The following is a 21,921-nucleotide window of genomic DNA, read 5'->3' on the forward strand; positions in this document are numbered from 1 at the left end:
TCACCTTACCTGAATGAGGAGAAACTGGGCTTTCTAAATAAAAATTGAAACGTAGGAATATGGAGTTGGTTTTAGGAAACGTTTCAAGAAAAATATGTTCTAACTCTGGGGTTTAGATATATTGTCAGATTTTAGAAAAGTCAGGGGTACCTGGCTGGCTCAGTGGGTTAAGTGTCCGACTTGGTTTCGGCTCAGGTCATGATCTCATGGGTCGTTGAGAGAGAGAACTCAGCTCAGGGCATGGACCTCTGCACTCAGCAGGGAGCCTGCTTGAAGATTCTCTTCTCTGCCCCTCCCCCCACTCACGCACCTGCGCACTCTCTAAAATACATACATAAATCTTAAAAAAAAAAAAAAAAGAAAGAAAAAAGATGGCAGTTGCCATCTTGCTTTGCAATCCTGCACAGCATGTCTGGATGCAGCCCTTTTATGGTTAAGTCATCAGCTAGGTCAGTTTGGTCAAAACAGCACAAAGCTGAGAGCACCAAGAAACGCAACAGATACGTGCAGACTCTGCACCATGCCGTGCTGTGTTCTCTGAGTCTTGAGAAGAGCCTGCGAACTGAATCTTTGGTCCCGGAGACCACAGTGGGGCAGGGCAGGCCCTGGGCTCGGAGAGGACTGGCTGGAATCAGCACCGGGGCGTCAACAGTTCGGGGTCTCAGGAGCGTCAACCCCCTCCCAGAGTCTCAGCTCCCTCACCTGCAAAATGAAAACAGATGCTTGTCTTCCGGGAGCACAATGCTGGTCTCAGGAGAAAAACCGACCTGTGGGTGTGAAACCTGCTCATAAAATGGGGTGTGCCTGATAACTGGGATCATTATTGCCCTCCCTCAGAGGAGACAAAAACAGGAACACTCGGTGGCTGTCCTGAAGCGTGTCAGTACTCGGGCATGTGTCCGAAGGGCAGGTCGTCTCTATCAAACAGCCGTGTTTTAGCAGACAACTGCTCCTGTCCAGTGGTGCTAAACTCCCCACGAGCCCCGACGCCCCGAGACACTGGCCTGCTACTCTGCCGTGAGATTTCAAGACCAAAACTAAATAGCAGAAAGCAGTGAACAGTTCAACTCTTTAACAAACACCGAAGAAAAATGAAAATGATTTGGAAATGGCAATAATTTAATGAACCCATTTTACTCACTGTCATTTACCCTCTCTTGGGGGAAAAAAAAATCCATCATGTTCTGGAAGTTCTTACACCTGAAAGCAAAACTAGCTCACAAAATAAAAGCATACATAATCCAGTGTCAAAAACTGGTGATTTATAGAAATCACCCCTCGTTTATTTTTTCCAACACAGAGAAAAAAAAAACATGGTTCAATAATTCAGTGTTTGGGTCACTGGCAAATACTGTCTGCATCATTCAAAACAAACGTTCGCAGCGGTGAGCGCGGCAGTGAGCTTGGCGGCGCACGGGGACAGCGCACGGGACGGCCCATGAATCTTCCATCGTTCAAACACAAGGGAGAACCCGCTTGTGAAGATTATGTGAGGGAGAAACACGATGCCCTATCACAATATGCATAAAAAGGCCTTGAAAAATCTCCAAATCTTTCAAGGAACGAAAACACTCCCGTTTTGTTGTTGGTTTTGCTCCTTTTAATGATTAATTTTTGGTTTTTGAAGTCAACTTTTTTGCTGTGAGGAAGGAGTTTTAGGACTTTGTAAGTGGAAACCAACAAGGCCGCTGGCCTCTACACACACTTTCCTGCCCCAACATAGAGCTTTTTTTCCCCAAAAAAAACCCTCTTTCATGATTTCTGTTATGGTTCGAAAAGTAAAGAAAATGATTTCAAGTATTCAATTCCTATCAAAAATTGGTATCAAAAGTAATAAAGGACCTAGTTTCTTTATAATTCCATGTTTTAAAAAATAACTTAAGAAGCAAGAGGTCCGGCCCTTTACTCGTATAAATACCACAGCATAACTAGAGTTTCTTAAGACAACGTGGAGAGGAGTCAGTGTTTAGCACCTCGATCATTGATCTTAATGTCGGGAACGTCTCTGACACGGATGGGAGAGTCTTATAAGAAGGTGAAATACTGGAAAAGAAAAACACAAAAAAGGAATATGAAAATTAACACAATTTCACAAAAAAAGGCATTATTCCTATTTTAATAGTCTCTTTCCAATGACCCCATATGTATGCTGTCAGACAATTTTACAAAAGCAGGGAGGAGCTGTGACCAGAACGGATGCTTCTATGGCTGGGGACCTGATATCCAGGGGCCCCCATAATGGGCTGCTGGCCAGTTCAGCCAGAATCTTCGGAAAGGAAAATTAAGCTCTGTTGTATGCGTGACTGTTCACACATGTCCCGCTGGGGAACTGCTAGACTTGAATCAGAGACACAGGGTCCCGGCCGGCCCAGCTCCTTATTGGCTACAGCCCTTTCTCCGGCCCCACTGCCCGTATCAGCAGGACCAGCCACAGTCTTCTTAACTCGCAGGGGGACCCTGAGCCCAGGACAAGATCACGCATGCCGGAGGGCGGTGTGAAATGGCACCTGCACAACGGGAGGCAGGTTTTTATTCATTCCTTAAAATATTGTTGGAAGGTTCACATTGTAAAACTACAGAAGAGACAGAAGCAAGATGTTTGACCCCACGGTCATATTATACTAAAGCATGTGTGAGCCAGTAATCCTGAAACGGGAATACACTGGAGCAACGAGCGACTGTTAGAAGCGATTGTTACAAAGCTAGTAACGTACTTACACCTTGAACAAGACTGCACTACAGACATGAATTTCTCTGTTTTAAACAGAGCGCAAATTACCCAGCAATTTTTAGAGCGGCTGCTGTGTCCAACAGATGGGAAAGGCAAAATTGGAGGGGGTATGATGGAGAAAACATGGAGAAGGAGCAAGAATAAAGAAGGTCAGTGACATGTGCTTGTTCTTTCTTAACTATTAACGCATCTATGGGTTTAATTTCATCCCAAATTTCCTGGAAACAAGAGCCAGGAAAGATCAGGGTGTGCTGGACTCGTGATGGCAGCCACAGGGGATGATGTCTGGTTAGTGTTTACAGACTCACATGCACTCCTCGCCTACGTTACTGTGAAGTGCCACCTTCTCAAAAATCTACTGTGCAGTAAAAGTGTGCTCCCACTCAGGGCACATCTGAAATGGGCACAGCTCACAGTTTTCAAGTTCCTTCCTGAATACTGAACCTAAGAGTTTGGGATAAAGGGTAAATTAGCCAAGAGAGATGAATGCCTGATTACACAAAGAGGACATGTATCACTTTGCTTTTTATTCATTACTTATTTTTATCTGTAGACTCACACGTTCAGGGGTCCTACACGACAGAACATCTTGGCTTCAGAAAAGGGATTACATCCCTTGCAGAGTAAGAATTCAGGAAAGGGAGCGTACTCCCAGTATCACACAGCTAGCTCCAAAGGGAGCAGGAGGTCCGCTCCTCCTATACAGCTAACAGCCCTCTGCTGACCGCCACCAAGTAGTTACCTTTTTAGGTTCATCCAGCTTTTGGCTATTTTGCTAAAGGCCTCTGAACCAGGGGCTGTCATAGCTTCAAAGTCAACTAACTGAAAAAGAAAGAAATTTAGGAATGTAATTAATATGGAAGAGAGAGGCTCACTTTGAGATCTGTTGAACTTCTGGATCTTAACACAAAAATCCGAGGGCTGGGATTTAAACACACAGCCAACCATCTGCCCTTCCAGCTTCAACATACCTTCCCTTTGGGGATTTTTCCTGCTACTTCCTTTCCACTTGCCATCAATGCTCCCACGATCACGGAGTAAGCTATTACACTACGTAAATAAAGAACAATTACCAGTCAGTCCTGGTTTCCAAACAGGGATCACATGAAAAGCTCACTATGGACTTTCTATCGCAAAAGATGAAATTTTATTTAAGAATTCTTTAGAAATTAAACTAAAAAATATTTTCACGTCTTAAAAATATTTACTAATTTACTAACAAAAATATTTAGATTCACTATTTTAAGGGTAAATGTGACCCAGAATATTCTTATTCTGAGGAAAAAAGGTGTTTCTTTTAATTAGGAGTTTTCTTCCCACCTGGTTTTTCTATTCTTATGAAATAATGAATTAGAAGATGTGTCTGCTTCTATTTCTAGCAACTTCACAAGGCCTGGCTTTTAAAATGCATGTATACGATACACTTTGTAATGCAAACATATTAATCTTATTGTTTAAGCATTAAAAACTTTAGCCCCCAAAGAAGAAAAGCAGAACATATTCTCAGAAGGTGCCAACAGACTGGTTTGAAAGCTGATGTGTTCTATAAATTCCTTTCCTGGCATATAACAGACTCACTCCTGCTTCTGACATATCTATTACACACGGGCCACGTGTGCCCCGTGCAAGGCACTCTGAGTGAAGATAACCAGAACGAGGCTCTCGCCTCTGAGAGCAAGCAGGCTGACCACGAGGGCAGACAGCATGCACGTTGTGGAGAAAGCCTGCAGGTGCAATGAGTCAAGCCCGGGGCTGGAGGGGGTGGTGAGCCCATGGGGAAGACCCCACGGAGGCCAAGGGCATGCCTGACGCATCTTCAGGGCCCAGGCAGGGCATGGGGGGCAGAGGTGAAGGAAGGGAAATGGCTGGCACAGAAGGAGAGCCTGTGTGGACACGAAGGTGTGAGGAAAGGCAGGGAGGTGCACTGGAGGGGCAACGGGAGGACCTTCGAGAAGGTCCACAGGGTAGTAAAAGAGCAGATAAAGGAGAGCGGTGATGAAGCCAAGAGAGACCAGGACAGGACACAGACAGGCACTGTGCCCGGTGCCCCCGAGCTGGTACCTGAGCCACCAGGTATAAAGAACTGGGGCAGAGATGCTGAGTCTCTACACTGTACGCCCGAAGCCAGTGTAACATTGTATGTTAACTATACGGGAATTAAAAAAAAAAAAAAAAGAACTGAGGCAGAGAGGGGAAGGAGAAAAACCTGGAAGCAGGGAGAGGAGTCAGAAAGGCACGGGGTGACGAGGGTCTGAACTACGGCGGTAGCTCTGAGCACAATAGAGGACAGAACCAACAGGATCAGGGACTGAACAGATACAGCTCCGAGGGAAAGAGTGCAGGTGACGAGAGCTGCACTTCCTTCCCGTGTCACCTCCTTCCTGTGTCACCAGGAGTCAACACAGCTGCTGCGAGGACAAAGGGGAAAATGCTGGGTATCCCCACGGCGCCCGCATATGTGCTTGACTGAAGGGGGCGCGCGGAGAGCATAAGCACATCACACATTCCGTGCCCGCTAGTACCAGTCATGCTGATACTACAGTATTTATGCTCCTAGCTTGTTTCCATGCCTTTGTAATATCACAACATCTACTGCCACATTTAGGAGAGTTTTACTTTTTAAGTGTTAAAGACAAGAACATTCAAGTAAATTGTTTTAGCTCAAACATCTTAAATTCAAATTCCGTGATCTACTGTACATCGTGCCGGCTAACAGAGAACAGACAGAAAGCCTGGTTTTAATGACACCTAAAAAGCTCCTGATGGATTCGTAAGCAGCAAGAATTGATTCACAATCGTACAAGTAGTACAGAGTGGCTGGTGACTCCAAAGTATAAACCATTAGGACTGGAGGTAGAGTGATGGACAAAAACTGGGGGAAAGGGGAGAAGAGGGCAGGGTAACAGCCTGGGCAAATATCAGAAGTTAAAATACAGTGAGTGCATTGCATGCACATAGTAGGCATTCAAGACATTTGTGTTGTCGAGTGAATGGATCCCCAGCCTGTAAAACGTAAGCACACTATCTTAGAACAATCTTTCATAATTCTTTTGATGGTGTGGTAGGTCAAGGACATAGTTTCTGGGTGGATTTTGAAAAAAACCAAAGGGGATTTCTTGCGATTGCTTGGGGTACTTTTGTACCCACAGCCACAGCAAGTAATGCAAGCAAAAAAGAACATGTGCTTCAATGTAAAAACTTTCAAATTATAGGCTATCACTCACCTGGATCCTCGAGAGAGTGGCATTAAATTATAAAAGTAATAAACTAAGGATAAGATTAAGTTGCAAACAGCATCAGCCTCCTAGAAAAAAAAAAGACACATGCTCATGAATTTAAATTCTAGATTATAAACTAGTTTTTTACAAGGTGACAAGACATAAGAATCATTTACTACGGAAACCTACTTTCACATTCTTGAATATTTTATACTCTGCACTACCATTTTTTCCTAACGAAAGGGTATATAGACAGTTCGGTTTAGAGCAGTATTTTCCGAGCTGTTTCTAAGACTGAAACCTTTTCAGGGCACCTGGGTGGATTAGTCAGTTAAGCAACCAACTCTTGGTTTCAGCTCAGGTCTTGATCTCAGGGTCGTGGGATCGAGCCCCGAGTCGGGCTCCGCGCTCACTGGGAAGTCTGCTGAGGATTCTCCCTCTCCCTCTCCCTCTGCTCCTCCTTCCCCTCCCTCTCTCTCTCAAATAAATAAATAAATCTTTTTAAAAAAACACCTGAAACCTTTTCTGATAAACATAAAAATCTGAGCCTCCTTTAACATTACTTGCAATGTCAACATATATATTAAGATTAAAATAAAACAAAGTAATTATTAAAACTGAATATGGTTTCCCAAGATTCTGATGAGCACACCCTCTGCACTGAGATTTAGGTGATAAATACACTTAATTATGTAAAAACCTGGAATGCTTAATTATAGGTATGAACTGATTAGATGCAAGAGAAATGAAGCAACTTCCTAGGGGCCACGGCATCCACTCCAGAAGCTGATGAGTGCCTGTGATACTCCCAGCACAGCAGCAGCTGCTGCTACGAAGGTGACAGGCCAGATCCTGCCTCCGAGGAGCTCCCTCAAGTCAGGGTGGGACACGGAGGGAAGAGCCACAGACCAGGAAAGGCCCACCGAGAGCCCCACAGGCCACTGTCACTATGGACCAACTATGGACAGAGCCCAGACTTACCATATAACACAGTAACTGTGTACATGGATCATGTCCCTTCCTCAATTACTATTCTTATTAAATATGGGAATTGGGGGCACCACGTGGGTGGCTCAGTTGGTAAAGCATCTGCCTTCGGCTCAGGCCATGATCTCAGGGTCCTGGGATCGAGCCCTGTGTCAGGCTCTCTGCTCAGCGGGGAGTCTGCTTCTTATACTCTCCCTCTGTGCGTGCGCGCTCTCTCTCTCTCTCTCATATAAATAAAATCTTAAATAAATAAATAAATAAAGGAATTGTTTCTATAAGAATTTTTAAAAGAAGTCCTTATAGGTCATCAGTGAAAGCCGATCTCAAGCATAAGTTGCATAATACCCGTGAGCAGGTAGAGGCTTTGAAAAGGTTGCAGGAGAATCCTAGGAAGCACGGATAAAATGGAAAAACACAAAAACCTACCCCAAATTCTGATGAAAGAATCAGTACTTTTCCTTTTGCTGTGAGGTCTTTATAAAGTGCGTCTATCTCAGCATGATAGAATTGTGTTCTTTCTTCTGTGGTTTGCGTTTCCACAGAAAACAGTATGTTGCCAACCCTAAAAATACAACAATGTGTGTCAGAGGCATGTATTATACAATTCAAAGAGCCAAACACGGGGAGTGAAAAGAAGGAAGGAACTGGTATGCTGATGTGGCACAGGACATATCTGAGAACGTGTCCCACCTGTCCCACCTAACTACACACACAGGGAGGCATGTTCCGTACATAGGCACATTTTCCATAAAACACGGTATTTTGTTCCGTCTAACCATACGTACATATTATAGGAGCTTAAGCTACTACAGAAGGACACAACTACACATAGGCAAGAATGAATGCATCATAAAGACTTTCTCAGACAGCCTCCCTATTATGATTGAAGATCGGGAGCCAGAACTGTGTGCAGAAGTTCACGGACTCTACTGTGTTTTTTTTTTAAACTCCTGCTGCACGCTTAGCTCCATGACAGGCTCTATGGAGGAGATAAATCTGATGCAACAGGCATGTATTATATAAATAAATAGTTCTTAGATCCTAGAAAGAGGAACATGGCGCAGCTGCTGCATTTATGAGAAAGGAGGGCGAACCGAGGCCATGAATTAGAAGACCATGTGCAGGGCGATCAGATAGCGAGTCAGGGTTCAAAAGCAGGAGATCAGGTCTCATCTGGAAGACATGGAAGACAACAGGAAATGCTTCACGGGGGAAGGGGCCTGAATGTGAAAATCAGGAGTGAGAGGCTCAGAAGCAGGAGGTGGGAGGTGATCTCAGGGAACGAGCAGTCCAGCTGAGTTAGCAGGCCAAGCCCTGGCAGGAAAAGTTTAGGCAAGAAGGAAATGTTTTGGGAGGCCACATTATGAAAGGCCTGGAGTGCCTGGCAGGGGAGCTGGTCCTGGTATCTACGGGCAGTGGAGGGTATGGAGTGGGGAGTGGTTTAACACCCAGTGGAATGGGGCCTTGGGGACACTGACAAAGCACTGTAAGCCACCAGGACACCAGGTACAGAGACACCAGAGTCTACTCGAGGGGTTAGAGCCCAGAGCAAGAGGTAACGAATACGGTGACACAATGGAGGAAAGAAACCACGTTTCAGGGGGAAGGAACTTTCCATACTCTCTCACACGGTCAGTCCCTTTCTGCCTGGAGATTTCATCTGAGGACATCTCTATCTCACAAGTGGGTGGGAAGGCAAGGGAGTCATTTTTACATTAATAGCAAACCCTGGAATTCCTTCTGGGGAGGGACTGTGATATTTGTTGGGAAAAATACTTTAATAAATGGTCTGGGGTAGATTGAGACCTCAAGGATATGGAAAGTTCACAAAATCTGGAAGTTGCTAAGCAGGTGCTTCCTCATGGAGGTCTGTGTGGGTTTTGACAGAGAATATGACAGAGACGCCCCTGTGGTTTGAGAGTAAAGCATATGAGAAAGCTGGAGCCCAAGAGGCGGAGGGGTTGAGAGAAGGCAAGTCATAGCCCTACTGCGGAGCTGGCAGAAACCAAGCCGGAAGTCCCGATGCAGAAATCATGGCGCCTTGCAGGCGAGCAACTGAGGAATGCGTGCTGTGGGGGAGGGCAGCACATGGGGGAGGGGCAAGGTTATCCACCCAAAATTCAAGGGGTATGGAGGCTCCTAGATGAAGCTTGGGCTTCAAAGGTAAATAAGTCTGGTTAATAAAAACAGTCACTGTGAAAAATGAGAAATACTCTACGTGGTCGATAACAAAATATTAGGAGAAACTCTACAACGTCCATAAAATGGAATACTATGCAAGCATTACAAATGCTCACAAATACATGAAAAAATGTTCATGATCAAGTAATGGTAAGATATGAAAGAGGCAGGCTCTAACCGTGTGGAGTATAATCTCTGTTTTTAAAGAAAACAACTCATTGATTTTATTTTTTATCTTTGCTTATCTGTGTATTCTAAATTTTCCATAATAAGACTGCACTGCTCTCATCATATATTAAAACCTGTATTTAAAACTCTTACGATGGCCTTCAATCTGCCAATCTCTCATCTTTTTTCATTTTATTACTAAAAGTGTTGCCCACAAGGAATTTTAAGAACCCAGAAGAATGCTTTCCATATGAGATATTATACTTAATATCTAAAAAGCTATTAGATCCAGCAGTCAGAAAATGTATCTGCTGGCATAATATTCTAAAAAGTCATGTCAACAAAATAACTGGTTATAGCTACACACTGGACCTTGACAATTTTCATTTCAGGATAAAGCAAAAGCCGGTACGTCTAAACTTCTGCGGCATTATCAGACAGAGCCCGCCTTGACACTCACACTTAGGAAGCATACATACTTGTCTCCTGTAATTGTGATCGTGAATCCATCATATTCCTTCCCTTGATCTTTGAGGCTGGGAACTTTTGTGTTCACCGTGAACCCATCCTTTGTTTTAGTATTAAACTGCTTTCAGGGAAAAAAAACTCACATTACTCGTGTGTAATTCACTGTAAACCCCCAAGCGCTCTTCTGTAGCACTGACCCCGCCTTCCACGTTTCTAAGAAGGGTCACAGAGTTCCTTATGCAAGAGGCCACGACCGTGCACACCTCTACCGTGACCAGGGACGCCTCTGCCCGTCCCCAGGCCCATGCAGTACCCCCCAGGGCCCACACCAGAGGCCAGCAGAGAGCCTCTGCCACAGGTTCCCTTAGACATCAGGGGTGCGGCTCCCTTCTAAGAGCGCCCTTTGGGTTTTTCTCATGTTCATCTTAATTGGCAGCAGCTTGGATTCTCAGCAGAACGGCTGTACCCCGAATCCCGTAACTCAAAACACCTTGTGCTCCTGCTCGTGCTCCTTCAAGGCAGTCTGATTTGTTCTGAAAAGTACTCAGAATTGCTATTTGTAACCTGGAGAATTTCATACACACACACACACACTCACTCTCTCTCTCTCTCTCTCCCTCCCCAACTCTGCAGAGCACAGAAAAGTATATTAAAGGAATGACAGAGCCAAGAATGGCCTTTGGGGTGACAAGTCTGAAGGTAGTTTCAGATGCCAGCTTTTTGTTTAAAATATTTCAGACAAAACAAAATATTTCAGATTCTGTCATTACACCAGAAGAAATCCTTCCCAGACTGTTATTTAGTGTTGCCACCTTTTTTTGAAGGGCTGATAAGACTTGAATAAGAGAACCAAGGATAAAATAAGAGGAGGCTGTGCTTCATGTCAGCCACTACTAGGGGAAAGGTTGTCTAAAACCAGTAAGACCCAGCAGGTGGTCACAAACGGTGCAGAGAAGAACCGGGGATGAACAGACATGAGGCACCAGTGATCAGAGCCAGCACTGGGACCTGGAACAGGAATATCTCCCAGGGAGAAGGGGCTTCTAGAGGAAGCCACGTGTTAATCCTAAACGCCAATTCTCATCTGATGCTCACAATGAACCAGTAAGACAGGGCGTGGTCTCCATCTTACAGAGGAGACCAGCTGGGAGGGCAGGTCCTGCCCAAGTTACTGAGCAGGGAGTGGCAGCGTGGGAACGTGGACCCAGGCCTTCATGACCTCCAGCCACATTATTTGCCAATAAGCTTCCTCAAGAGGAGCTGAGGTATACGGTTGACCTTGAACAATATGAGGGATAGCTGACCCCCCACTTGCAGTCAAAAACCTGGGTATAACTTTTGACTCCCCCAAAACTTAACTGCTAATAGTCTACTGCCGACTAGAAGCCTTACTGATAACATAAAAGGTTGATGAATATATATTTTGTATGTTGTATGTATTCTTTTTTTTAATTTTATGTTAGTCACCATACAGTACTTCATTAGTTTTTGATGTATGTTCTATGATTGTTTGCATATAATACCCAGTGCTCATTGCAATACGTGCCCTCCTTAAATCCATCACCGGGCTACCCCCTCCCCTCTGAAACCCTCAGTTTGTTTCGTGGAGTCCATAGTCTCTCATGGTTCGTCTCCCCCTCCGATTTCCGCCCCCTTCATTTTCCCCTTCCTTTTCCTAATGTCCTCCCCGCTATTCCTTATGTTCCACATATGAGTGAAGCCATATGATAATTGTCTTTCTCTGCTTGACTTATTTCACTTAGCATAATCTCCTCCAGTCCCGTCCATGTTGATGCAAATGTTGGGTAATCATCCTTCCTGATGGCTGAGTAATACTCCAATGTATATATGGACCACATCTTGTATGTATTCTATACTGTATTCTTACAATACAGTAAGCTAGAGAAAAGAAAAGGTTATTAAGAAATCACAAAGAAGATACATTTACAGGACTGTGCTGTATTATTGAAAAGAATCCACATATAAGGACCCACACAGCTCAAACCCATGTTGTTCAAGGGTCAGCTGTATTTTAACGCGGTTTTTCACCGGAAGAATATTTCAGTGGAAGCTACTGTGGCATCACATTGCACCAAACACTTTAAAACCAAAGGTATTTTTATACTTCTACATGTGCCTGAAAAAATATGAAGATGCCCACAGTCCCGGGTGCAAGCTAGGCGTCCAGCGCTGCCAGGGAACGGTCACTTCCACACTGTAGCTGGACACGCAGGGACCCTGTACCCACTAGGCTTTTCTTTTTAAACTAAGACATACATAAGACGTTAAAATCCCCCTCAGTTGAGGGGCGCCTAGGTGGCTCAGTCAGTTAAGCAACCGCCTTCAGCTCAGGTCATGATGCCAGGGTCCTGAGATCAAGCCCCATGTCAGACTCCCTGCTCAGCAGGGAGCCTGCTTCTCCCTCTCCTTCTGCCGTTTCTCCTGCTCTCTATCAAATAAATAAATACAATCTTTAACCAAAAAAAATCCCCCTCAGTTGATGTGGCCTTCTACCCAACAGGTAAATGTAATGCCTAAAATACCAACAAGAAAGAAGAACATTAAAAACTGAGACACGTCAGTTTTCTTTCCGTAGGTCCCTCCCAAGGACCCTCTGTGGAGCGGTTCTGCCCTCTGGGGGGCATCTGGGGAATTTATGGGAGAGTTAGTTTGGCGGCCACAGGGACATGGGGTGGGGAGTGGCGGGGAGGGCTACCACTGGAACTTAGCAGGTGGGGCCAAGAACACTAGATGTCCCACAGTGCAGGGGACAGTCACACATGATGGATGACTGACTGCCAGTGCCCCACTGGGGTTCCATGTCCATGGAACCTGTTTATAATCTAATAATCACCTGGGCCTCAAATCAGACTCCATTTCACACTTAGACACTAAATATTTTACATGGTTTGGTTTTTTTTTTAAAGTTATTAATTTATTTAAGTAATCTCCACACGCAATGTGGGACTTGAACTACACAGTTTAAATACACACTGAATTTTCCATGAATGCAAATAGCGTCCAGTTGAGGGAAGAGGGTTAGGCGTTAATATGGAAGGTTACCATTTCAAAAAACCCTGTCGCCACCAACACTGTAGCTCATGATTCATAAGTCAGCAAGTAATGCCCAGACACGGGGGTGCATTTGCAGCTGTCGGGTTCAACACCACTTTCTGCGCAGGTGTGAACAACCAGCTCCTTCATTACGGCTTCTCATGAAGATAAGCCTGAATGCTGACATCCTGAACTACACACATGCCTATCTATCACAGACGGTTTCCCTGGCATACCTCCTTTATGGCAAGATGGTGACGTTCTAAAGAACTTTTTGAGTAGGTGTGATATATTTTCTGTGAATTTGAGTATAGGAAAGGAGGTATCAAACACGGTTACTGAGTTAATACCAAGGTGGCTTTGAGAAGGTTGAGAACCACTGCATTCATTCATCAGACACTCGCAATAAGCCCCTGAGGTGAGGTCTGGCCAGAGTCATTGCTCCCAGCAGACAGGAGCCTGGGATCTAGACCGTGGAAGAGGTTCCCCCAAGCCCAGTGAGGCACAGAGCACTAGCTCACTGCTTTGTTCACAACGTGATGGTCCCTGGTTATTCCTTAGAAATAGACAAGCTCTGGTCCTACCCATTTCTTAAATTTTATTTGACGTAATCAAATCTTTCTACCATAGCTACAAGAACACTGATTCAACTTTTACATTAAAGTTCAAGCCATTAATTGGAAAAAATAAAATCCACCTGCTGTTGGCAAATTTTTGAGTAGTTATATTCCCGGGCAGAGAAGAGGTTCATAAAATTATAATTTCTTAATGATTTATACTTTTAAACAATAAAATTTCTGTCCCCTGAGGTCTCCTTCATCTTGAATTACACTGCTTTTGATGTTAACATGTTAACATTTCCTTCCATTACCATTTGCCTGGTACACCTTTCTTCCTTCCCCTTTTTAAACGTTCTCTTATTATGCGTGTCTCCCATAAACAGCACATAGCTGGACTTTAAAACACCAATCTGAAATCCTCCATCTTTCACTGAGGGATCAATTCTAATGCCACGCTGACTTCTGACTGCCAGTACATCCATTTCTTACCGACCCTACTTTTTTCCCCTTCTCTTTTTGGGTCAGTCAGTGATTATATTCTCTCACTGAAAAAACAAATACCTTAGTAACAGTTTTACTTCCTTTCTCTACTTTCTTCAACCTCTAATGTTGACATTAGCTAGTACTTTAATTTCAGACGTGTATATTGTTTAACATCAGGCATTAACAATTCATTTCAGTGCCTTATTCACCATGATTTCTTATATTTCATGTTTTCTTCTTTCTTGGGGTTATTTTGTGAGAGTACATATGTCCTTCAATCATTCTGACAATCTGAAAATCTAGGCTTGATGAGGTTCCTAAATGACTATGTTTGAAACAGTTTTTATTTGACCCTCACACCTGAACACTGGTACAGTGGGTTCAAATACATTTCCCTTAGTTGTCTTCTAGAATCCACTATTGCTGGAGGGAAGTCAGGCATCCATAGAATTCTCCTTCCTTAGTATTTGGTTTTTATTCTGGAAGCTTGAAGACATTCTTTTTATTTGTTGTGTGTGTTAAAATATACATCATATAAATTTGCCACTTTAACCATTTGTGAACGTATAGTTTGATGGCGTTAAGTACATTCACACTCTTCGCAACCATCACCACTGTCCATCCACAGAACTTCCCAAATACAAACTCTGTCCTCATTAAACACTGACTCCCCACTCTCCCTCCCCCAACCGCTGGCAGCCACCATTCTACCTGCTGTCTCTATGAATTTGACTCCTCTTGACACCTCATAGGAGTGGAATCACAGGCTATTTGTCCTTTTGTGACTGCCTTGTTTTTTGTAGCATAATGTCCTAAGCTTCATCCATGTTGGAGCCTGGGTCACAATTTCCTTCCTTCTCAAAGGCTGAATAATATTCCATCGTATGGCTAGAAGACATATGATTTAGCCAGTCATCGCTCAAGGGACACTTGAGCTGCTCCCATCCCTTGGCGCCTGTGAACAATGCTGCCATGAACATGGGTGTACACGTATCTGTTCAAGTTGCTGCTTCCAATTCCTTCGAGCATACACCTGGAGGTGGAGTTGCTGGATCACATGGTAACTCTACGTCTAATTGTTTTGAGGAACTCTCTTTCACCCTGAAGTCCCCAAATTTTATCAGAATGTGTCTAGGTGTCAATGTTGAACATCATGTTGAACACCCAGGGGGCCTCGACTGATCTTTTCATCTCTCTACAAGCTTTCCTTCTATTGTTTTGTTTACTAAGTGCTCTGCTTCTTTATCTTTCTTCTTTCCTTTCAGAATTTCTAACAGATAGGTCCATTCTTCATCTTCTGTTCATCATCTCTCATAGTTTATATTTCTTTGTCTTTTACATACTACATTCTGGGAGAACTTATTGGTTTGATCTTCCAGCTTATATATATTTGATATTCAGCTGTCTTTAATGTACTAGCCTAACTATCTGAGATTATTTTTTAATTTATGAGAATTCTATTTTTTTCTACTGTCTGTCTGTCTATCTATCTATCTATCTATCTATCATATGATACTGGTTCAAATCTCTCAGGAAATTAATTTATGTACTTTCTATTGAGGTAAAATTTACATACAATGAACTACACATGTATAATTTGCTGCATTCTGACAAATGTATACACCCAAGTACTCACGTACCCACTATTCCATCAAGATATAGCGTATTGCCATCATTCTGAAAAGTTTCCTCCTACCCCATTAAGGTAAATCTCACTTCTCATAAGCTACCATTACTCTGGTATCTATCCCCATAGATCAGTCAAACTTATTAGAAATGGAATCATACTCTTTTGCATGTGGCTTCCTTTGCTCAACATCATGTTTTTTCTGAGGTTCACCCTGGTTGCTATGTGCATAGCAGTCCCTTTTCTCCGTTTTGTTACTGAATAGTGTTCCATCACTTGCCTCCTGTGAGAAGTGATGGCAGATCCTTGTAAAACCTCCTGATCTGGAAGACAGCCTCTGGACAAGGAACTGGCACACAAACCTTGGCCATATGCAAAACCCAAGTAGTGGCTTCTCTGTGAGGCTGGGCACCGACTTTGCCTTCATTCGCCATGTAGAAAAAGGGGGCAGGACCCACATCTGGGTCCTTGTTAGGCCTCACAATGAGACTGAGGATGCCACAAAGCCTCGTTCTCTGTCCGGCATCCTGCTAATAAGTGAACCGAGTGCTGGATTACAGACAATGTGTCTTGTGAACTGACTACCCATATGAATCTGAGACCACGGACTTTCGCGTTCTCCAATTTTCTTTTGGTCGTTTTATAGTTTCCATTTCCCTGCTGAGATGTTTCATCATTATGTTCATGTTTTCCTTTAAGTCCTTGAACACATTTATGAAGCAAAGACTTTAAAAGAGCTAATTCCAACTTCTGGATCATCTGGGGGTCTGTTCCTGTTAAATGGTTTTGTTTTTCTTGGTTATGGGTCACGTTTTCCAGTTCTTCATTTATCTAATAATCTAGAGTCTAGATTGGGTTTCCTTCCTTTAAAGGGTATTGAGTGTTATTTTGGCAGACAGTCAAATCACTAGCAGATCCATTTAATCCTTTTAGGATTGTTTTTTTTCTCTGTTAGGGTGCACTATTTAGAAATTGTCCTTTGTCCCAGGATGTGTACTTTTCCCTAGGTGGTCTCACACCTACAGTGAGTCCTTCCTGGGGTTGCAACGAGATGCCCAAGGCGCTCACAGGATCCCTCCATCCTGGCAAGGCCACAACTCCAATGTCGCTCAGTGGCGTCAAACCACCAATACCTCTGTTCAGCTCTCACCCCCACAGCAGCCACTCTCTGCAGAGCCTCTCAGAGTCTCACTGCATGCACACAGTCGAGCTCTCAGCCAAGGATGACAAGGAACGCCCATGCTGACCTCCAGGTACTCCTCACCTTGAGCAGCTCCCTCCTCTTCTGGACTCTGCCCTGTAAATTCAGCAGATCCCAGCTCCAATCTCTGCCTCCTTAGCTCAGTAAGACCACCATACTCTATTTAGGCTCCACATACACAGTGGTTTAGTAAATAACCCCAGGTAGAAAGCTGGGGTGAACATGGGCTCCCCTCGGGTGTTTCCCTCTTCTCGAAAAATCACAGTCTTATAATTGCCAACACCTGAAAACAGCTGCCTTGTAGTTTGTCCAGTTTTAGAATTGCTATGGTGTGGAAAGGCAGTCAAGTACCAGGTACTCCATGGTGGCCAGAAGCAGAATTCAACTGTAGAGATTTTTAAGTTTCCTTCTGTTTCCTGTATCAACTGCTTCCTCACAGATTGGCTTTTATGTTTGAGACTGATGCCTGTGTTTATTTTGGTTCTTATTCAGAGTGTGTTTACATTAGTGTTTTCAGGTAGAATGCTTTATAAATTTTAAAATACTTATAGCATAATATTAATAAACATGAATTTAAAGTTACAAATTCTTTTTAAAAAGTGCCCTAGTCTGTTTTGTTTTGTTTTCTAAAAACACCTCCCAGGATTTTGATGATAAACTTACCTTCATAATTGGAAGAAGGTCTTCTACTTTGTGTACCTTTTCCAGAGCTTCTCTAACTTCCAACAGTCCTTTAGGATTATTAGCTCTTAAAGAAAGAAAGAGCAAGGGACAGAGAGAGAGGGAGATGGCAACTAAAATTAATACAGAAATGCAATAATTGCCTACATTAATTACTATTACCTTTAATTTAAATAAATCATCCTCAATTGTGAGTAGCTCAATATTCAAAATGGTGGGCCAGGACAAAAGTTTCTAAATAATGGGATGATTTAATCCCATGAATTTGGGGCTGCAGATGACAATCAAGAAAACAGCAGCCCATCTAGAAACTGAAACAGGGAAAAGCAGAACGGATTGACAGCCAGTGTTTGTATACACATGTATGGATCTTGATTTGGCCATGAAACCTTGATTCTCCTATGCCATCTCTGAAATTAGAAGTGATTTTTTTTTCCTTTTGAAAGTCGCTCAAATAGAAGTATCCTGCTAGATTTTTATACCAATTCTACATTTACTTGGTGATAACTTTCCACTCAGAATTCTTTTTTCCCCAGTGTTTTGTTCACTATTATATCTACACCATATGGCCTTTCAGGTGAGGGAGAATGAATATGACGGCTGAAATCCCTAATAAAGAAATTCAAAGAAACATCCTGCTCTTTAGAGAAAAGAGATGAGAAAAGTCACAATATTGTAAGATTAAAAAAAATCTGTGGATTTTGTGAAGCTGTTAAAAGAAGGTTGATAAGTCATTACTGACAGAGTTTTTGATTCCAAACACTGTGTAAACATTCGATATACTTTGTTTAGTCTGTCAATAGGCTTAGTTTTCAAGTTTCACAAATAAAACTAATGTAAAATATATCAAAGCTAGTAATTACTATGAAAAAGAAAAGTGAAGGGTTACCCGTGATAAACAAGAATTCTATCTTTAATAAAATGAAGAATCTTCTCAAAATATTCCAGATATCTCATGTTAATCACCTGACCCCTATAAGAAAAAAAAAAATAAGAATCTTTTTACAAAAGAGTACGTCTGAAACAACATCTGATTTCCAAGTTAATTCAAAAGAACAGTCAGAGAGCCAAGGGAATAATGCAGCAAAAAATTTTGGAAACTTTGCTTGTTTGTAACCAATGAATGGAAGAAGCAAACAACTGTCTTAGCAAGATTGCTCATCAGCTCGTGCAGCTTTTTCTGGTAGGAAAGACACCAAACTCAGCCCTGGAGATGCCAAAACGAGAAGAAAAATCCTCAGGTACTTATATGCCAATTTCCTTTTACAAAGCCCTCTACTTTTCCTCCTCTCTCTTGGTTCTCCCTGTCGTATTATCTGCTCCCACTCCTTCTTGCAGTCTAGCTCAGGGAGCCTTCATCTCCTCTGCCTGCTCTAAATATTATTTTACTCACATTTCTATCCCCACCTCCTAATTTTAAAACTCCCTCCCAGAACTTCATGTACAGCCAACACGCTGTACACATCCCACTGGCATACATGTGTCTTAACACGTACACACCCAACTGCTCCCCGGGCATCGCTCCCTGGGTTCCCTATAGACATCTCAAACATCAAGTTCATAATTGTGAACAGGAAGTCACTCCTGTACCCTGCACTTCCCCCAGCCCCAGCCCCAAACACGGCCACCTACTTTTTGTCCTATTGTCACCTGGCCTACTGGAAGGACCATGCACCTGAGCCAGAGAGGGGACTGCCTCCCATGGCTGCCCACGCTCTCCCCGATTTCCAACCCACCACCAGTGCTCCTGAATCTACACTCTCAATATCCATCTCGTCCCCTCCCACTCACTTCCACAAAGCTATCCGGACCTGGTACTTGTTCACCTGAATTATTATACAACTTTCCAACCTCTTCCCTTCCCTCCCGGGTCACCACCCTCTCTCACCTATCCTGCCACCTACAGCCCAAGTGACCATCTGAAAGTGCAAATCTGCTCTGTCACTTCTCTGCTTACAATCTCGGAACAGCTCTCCGTCATCTTTAAGGGGGCAAAAAAGCCTTAAGTGGCATATAAAGTTATTTCTATTTTGGAAAAAAGTTTCATATTTTGATCTCTTTCAAGCCTCAATTCCTGATGATTCTCCCTGAATTGTAAACTAATCACCAGTCCTAATGAATGAGTCATCCTTTCCTGACCACGCCTGACTCACTTGTCGTCCATGCCTCATCCACCTCTCTGCTTCCCATCTTCCCAAACAGCTCAAGCATCACCTAAAGGCTGGACTGGACACCCCTCTTCTGTGTCCCCCTGGCATCCTGTACACATGACCACCATCACTCTTAACACACTATGTCACAGTTCACCAGTCTGTCCTCACTAAGCTACGTCACTATCGTGCAGCACAACACGTGGACAGTGGCCTTCAATTAAAGCAAGCGGAGTCTATCTATACATGTCACAAATTACTCCATAAGAAACAGGAACACACAAGTCACAAGAGGAAAAGAAAACTCTTTTCTAGGAAGTAAAAAAGAAAAGAAATGTATAAATGACATTTCCATTAAACTTAATGTCAGAGTTGTATTGAACGATATTTTCTTGATCAGGCTTATGGAAGGAGAAGCATTTTAGACATGACACAATTCCCACATTGGTAAATTTTATCTAAAAGTAAACTCATGGCTCCCCTTGAAGCTGATGTTCTTTAATATTTGCTCATCATCCATTTAAAGGCTGGCTAAGCACATGCAGGTGGCTAAGTCCCCATGTCCCTAATCTGCAGAGCCTCTGGACAAGACAAGTTAACCTGCTCACCCTTTCAGGAAGGCTTAGCTACCAGTGCTACTGAGCCAACCCCTCTGTTTGTTGGGGTTTTGGAGATGGGACAGGGGAGCCCTTCCCCTACCACAATTCTTGTCTAAGAATTCTTTGAGCCATGCAACATAATCAGGATATTATGGGAAATGTAATGTACTCCATATGATTACTTGCTATGATGTTTTAGGACCTTTAAGAGGAACATCCTAGGCAAAAATCTGACAGTCTTCCCCTCAACTGAGCAGTGCGTCAAAGAGAAGAGCCAGGGCAAGGAGCATGTACTGCATTTCTTCCTGCAACTGGATTAGCTGAAATGAATGCAGGCAGGACCTCGCAGGTACAGAGCTAATCTGTGTATGCCCGTGTCAAAAAGTCACCAGGGAAGGAGCAAGGGCCACTGACAATCTCCATGACTTATTTAGAATACACTCCTGTGAAAATAGGGAAGATGCACAAAAGGTTCCTACCTGATTAAATTGATGTGGTTGTTAAAACCTCTGCTAAGACTTCGCGCTGGCATTTGATCTAACCACAACACTGGCTGGTCTGGGTCAGCAATCCTATAAAACAGAGCTTGTTAAAGACGAAGAGCTTATAAAACCTACAAATGCTCAAAAGCATTAACAATAAAACCTGAGAAGTGTTTGCAAAAGCGGGGAGAAAGCAATTGCTCAGTCCCTTACATCTAAAAATATGCAACACCAACCTGCAGATTCCAAATAGATGTTCCAACTGGACCAAGTAGGACGTCAGTACAGGTTTACGAGAAGGGCAGTATTTTTCTCATAGAAATGAGTATCAATGGTTTCCCCCACTAAACTGTAGCTGGTTAGGCAGGCACACACTTCAACTATCAAGAACAATGAAGTTCATTCAAAGGTACCACAGAACATGACACGCTCTTTCAAAGAGACTGCTTTTTCTGAAACACTTCATTAAAAAATATGCTTGGGAACTTGATAGCACTCAATCCTTCTAATTCATAAACATTAGTTGAGTGTATTTCAAAGAATAATGATGCCAGCAACTTCTGACACACCTGAGAGAGGAAAACATAACTTACAAGGCCTATTGTTAGTAACAAGACAGGATTCAAAACCTGTTAACTAAGTGGGAGGTACAGGCCTCCAGTTATGGCAACAAGTCACGGGGATGAGAGGCCCAGCACGAGGACCACAGTCAGTGATACTGTAACAGTGCTGTGTGTGGACAGATGGTAGCTACACTCAAGTGAGCACGGTGTAACGTACAGACTGTACACCTGAAACTCATGTAATACTGCATGCCAAGTATACTATTCAAAAACACCTGTCAGCTACGGGAGGCTTCTATTGTTTTACAATGATAACCCTCCGACTTTATTTTCATTTAAAGATTAGTCACCGTCTCCACTTTACTGCGATGTCAAACATGTCTCTCCACTGCATTAGCCGTGTTTTCCCATTCATTCGAACTTTTGAGTTGGTCCACGTCCGCTGGACAGCTTGCATGACCTCCAACGCTGCCAAACCCATGGCTAAAAGAAGGAAAATGTTGAGAAAACAAGCATTTGTAAGTATGCTTCAGAGGAACTGATTTTCACCCACCTTACAGAGTCTCAGGGATAACTCCAGAGTCATTGTAGAAAGAAAGAATCGTAAGTATTGGTAATTTAACAAGACCAGAAATACGTCACAGTCATCATAGTCCTAATAAAACTAAAATCTATCAGGGGAAACTACAGGCATGCCCAAAGTTGTCTCCTCCCAGCTCTGCCTCCTACTGATGCAACTGGAGGTTTAAATTCTCCCTCGCTCCCACA

General features: G+C 43.2%; 1 protein-coding gene across 15 annotated transcripts in view; it reads right to left on the reverse strand.

Annotated features, from left to right (window-relative positions):
• Positions 1 to 419: 419 nt before the first annotated feature.
• Positions 420 to 21,921, reverse strand: part of TTC13 (tetratricopeptide repeat domain 13) — a 79,021-nt gene continuing 57,519 nt past the window's right edge. For 5 of the 15 annotated variants that reach the window (XM_057308374.1, XM_057308372.1, XM_057308367.1 and 2 more), the window contains 10 exons: positions 21,504 to 21,636; positions 20,588 to 20,680; positions 18,249 to 18,332; positions 17,342 to 17,426; positions 9,765 to 9,871; positions 7,363 to 7,498; positions 5,956 to 6,035; positions 3,703 to 3,781; positions 3,474 to 3,553; positions 1,241 to 2,043 (listed from right to left, as the gene is read on the reverse strand). In XM_057308374.1, the coding sequence (XP_057164357.1) occupies positions 1,929 to 2,043; positions 3,474 to 3,553; positions 3,703 to 3,781; positions 5,956 to 6,035; positions 7,363 to 7,498; positions 9,765 to 9,871; positions 17,342 to 17,426; positions 18,249 to 18,332; positions 20,588 to 20,680; positions 21,504 to 21,636 (992 nt within the window). In that variant the 3' untranslated portion in view covers positions 1,241 to 1,928. Of the gene's footprint in view, positions 703 to 1,240; positions 2,044 to 3,473; positions 3,554 to 3,702; positions 3,782 to 5,955; positions 6,036 to 7,362; positions 7,499 to 9,764; positions 9,875 to 17,341; positions 17,427 to 18,248; positions 18,333 to 20,587; positions 20,681 to 21,503; positions 21,637 to 21,921 lie in introns of those variants that run through there. The other 10 variants (XM_057308373.1, XM_057308370.1, XM_057308361.1 and 7 more) reach the window with 5 other exon arrangements.

The sequence above is a fragment of the Ursus arctos genome, unplaced genomic scaffold, assembly GCF_023065955.2.
Source record: "Ursus arctos isolate Adak ecotype North America unplaced genomic scaffold, UrsArc2.0 scaffold_7, whole genome shotgun sequence".
NCBI classification, from domain to species: domain Eukaryota; kingdom Metazoa; phylum Chordata; class Mammalia; order Carnivora; family Ursidae; genus Ursus; species Ursus arctos.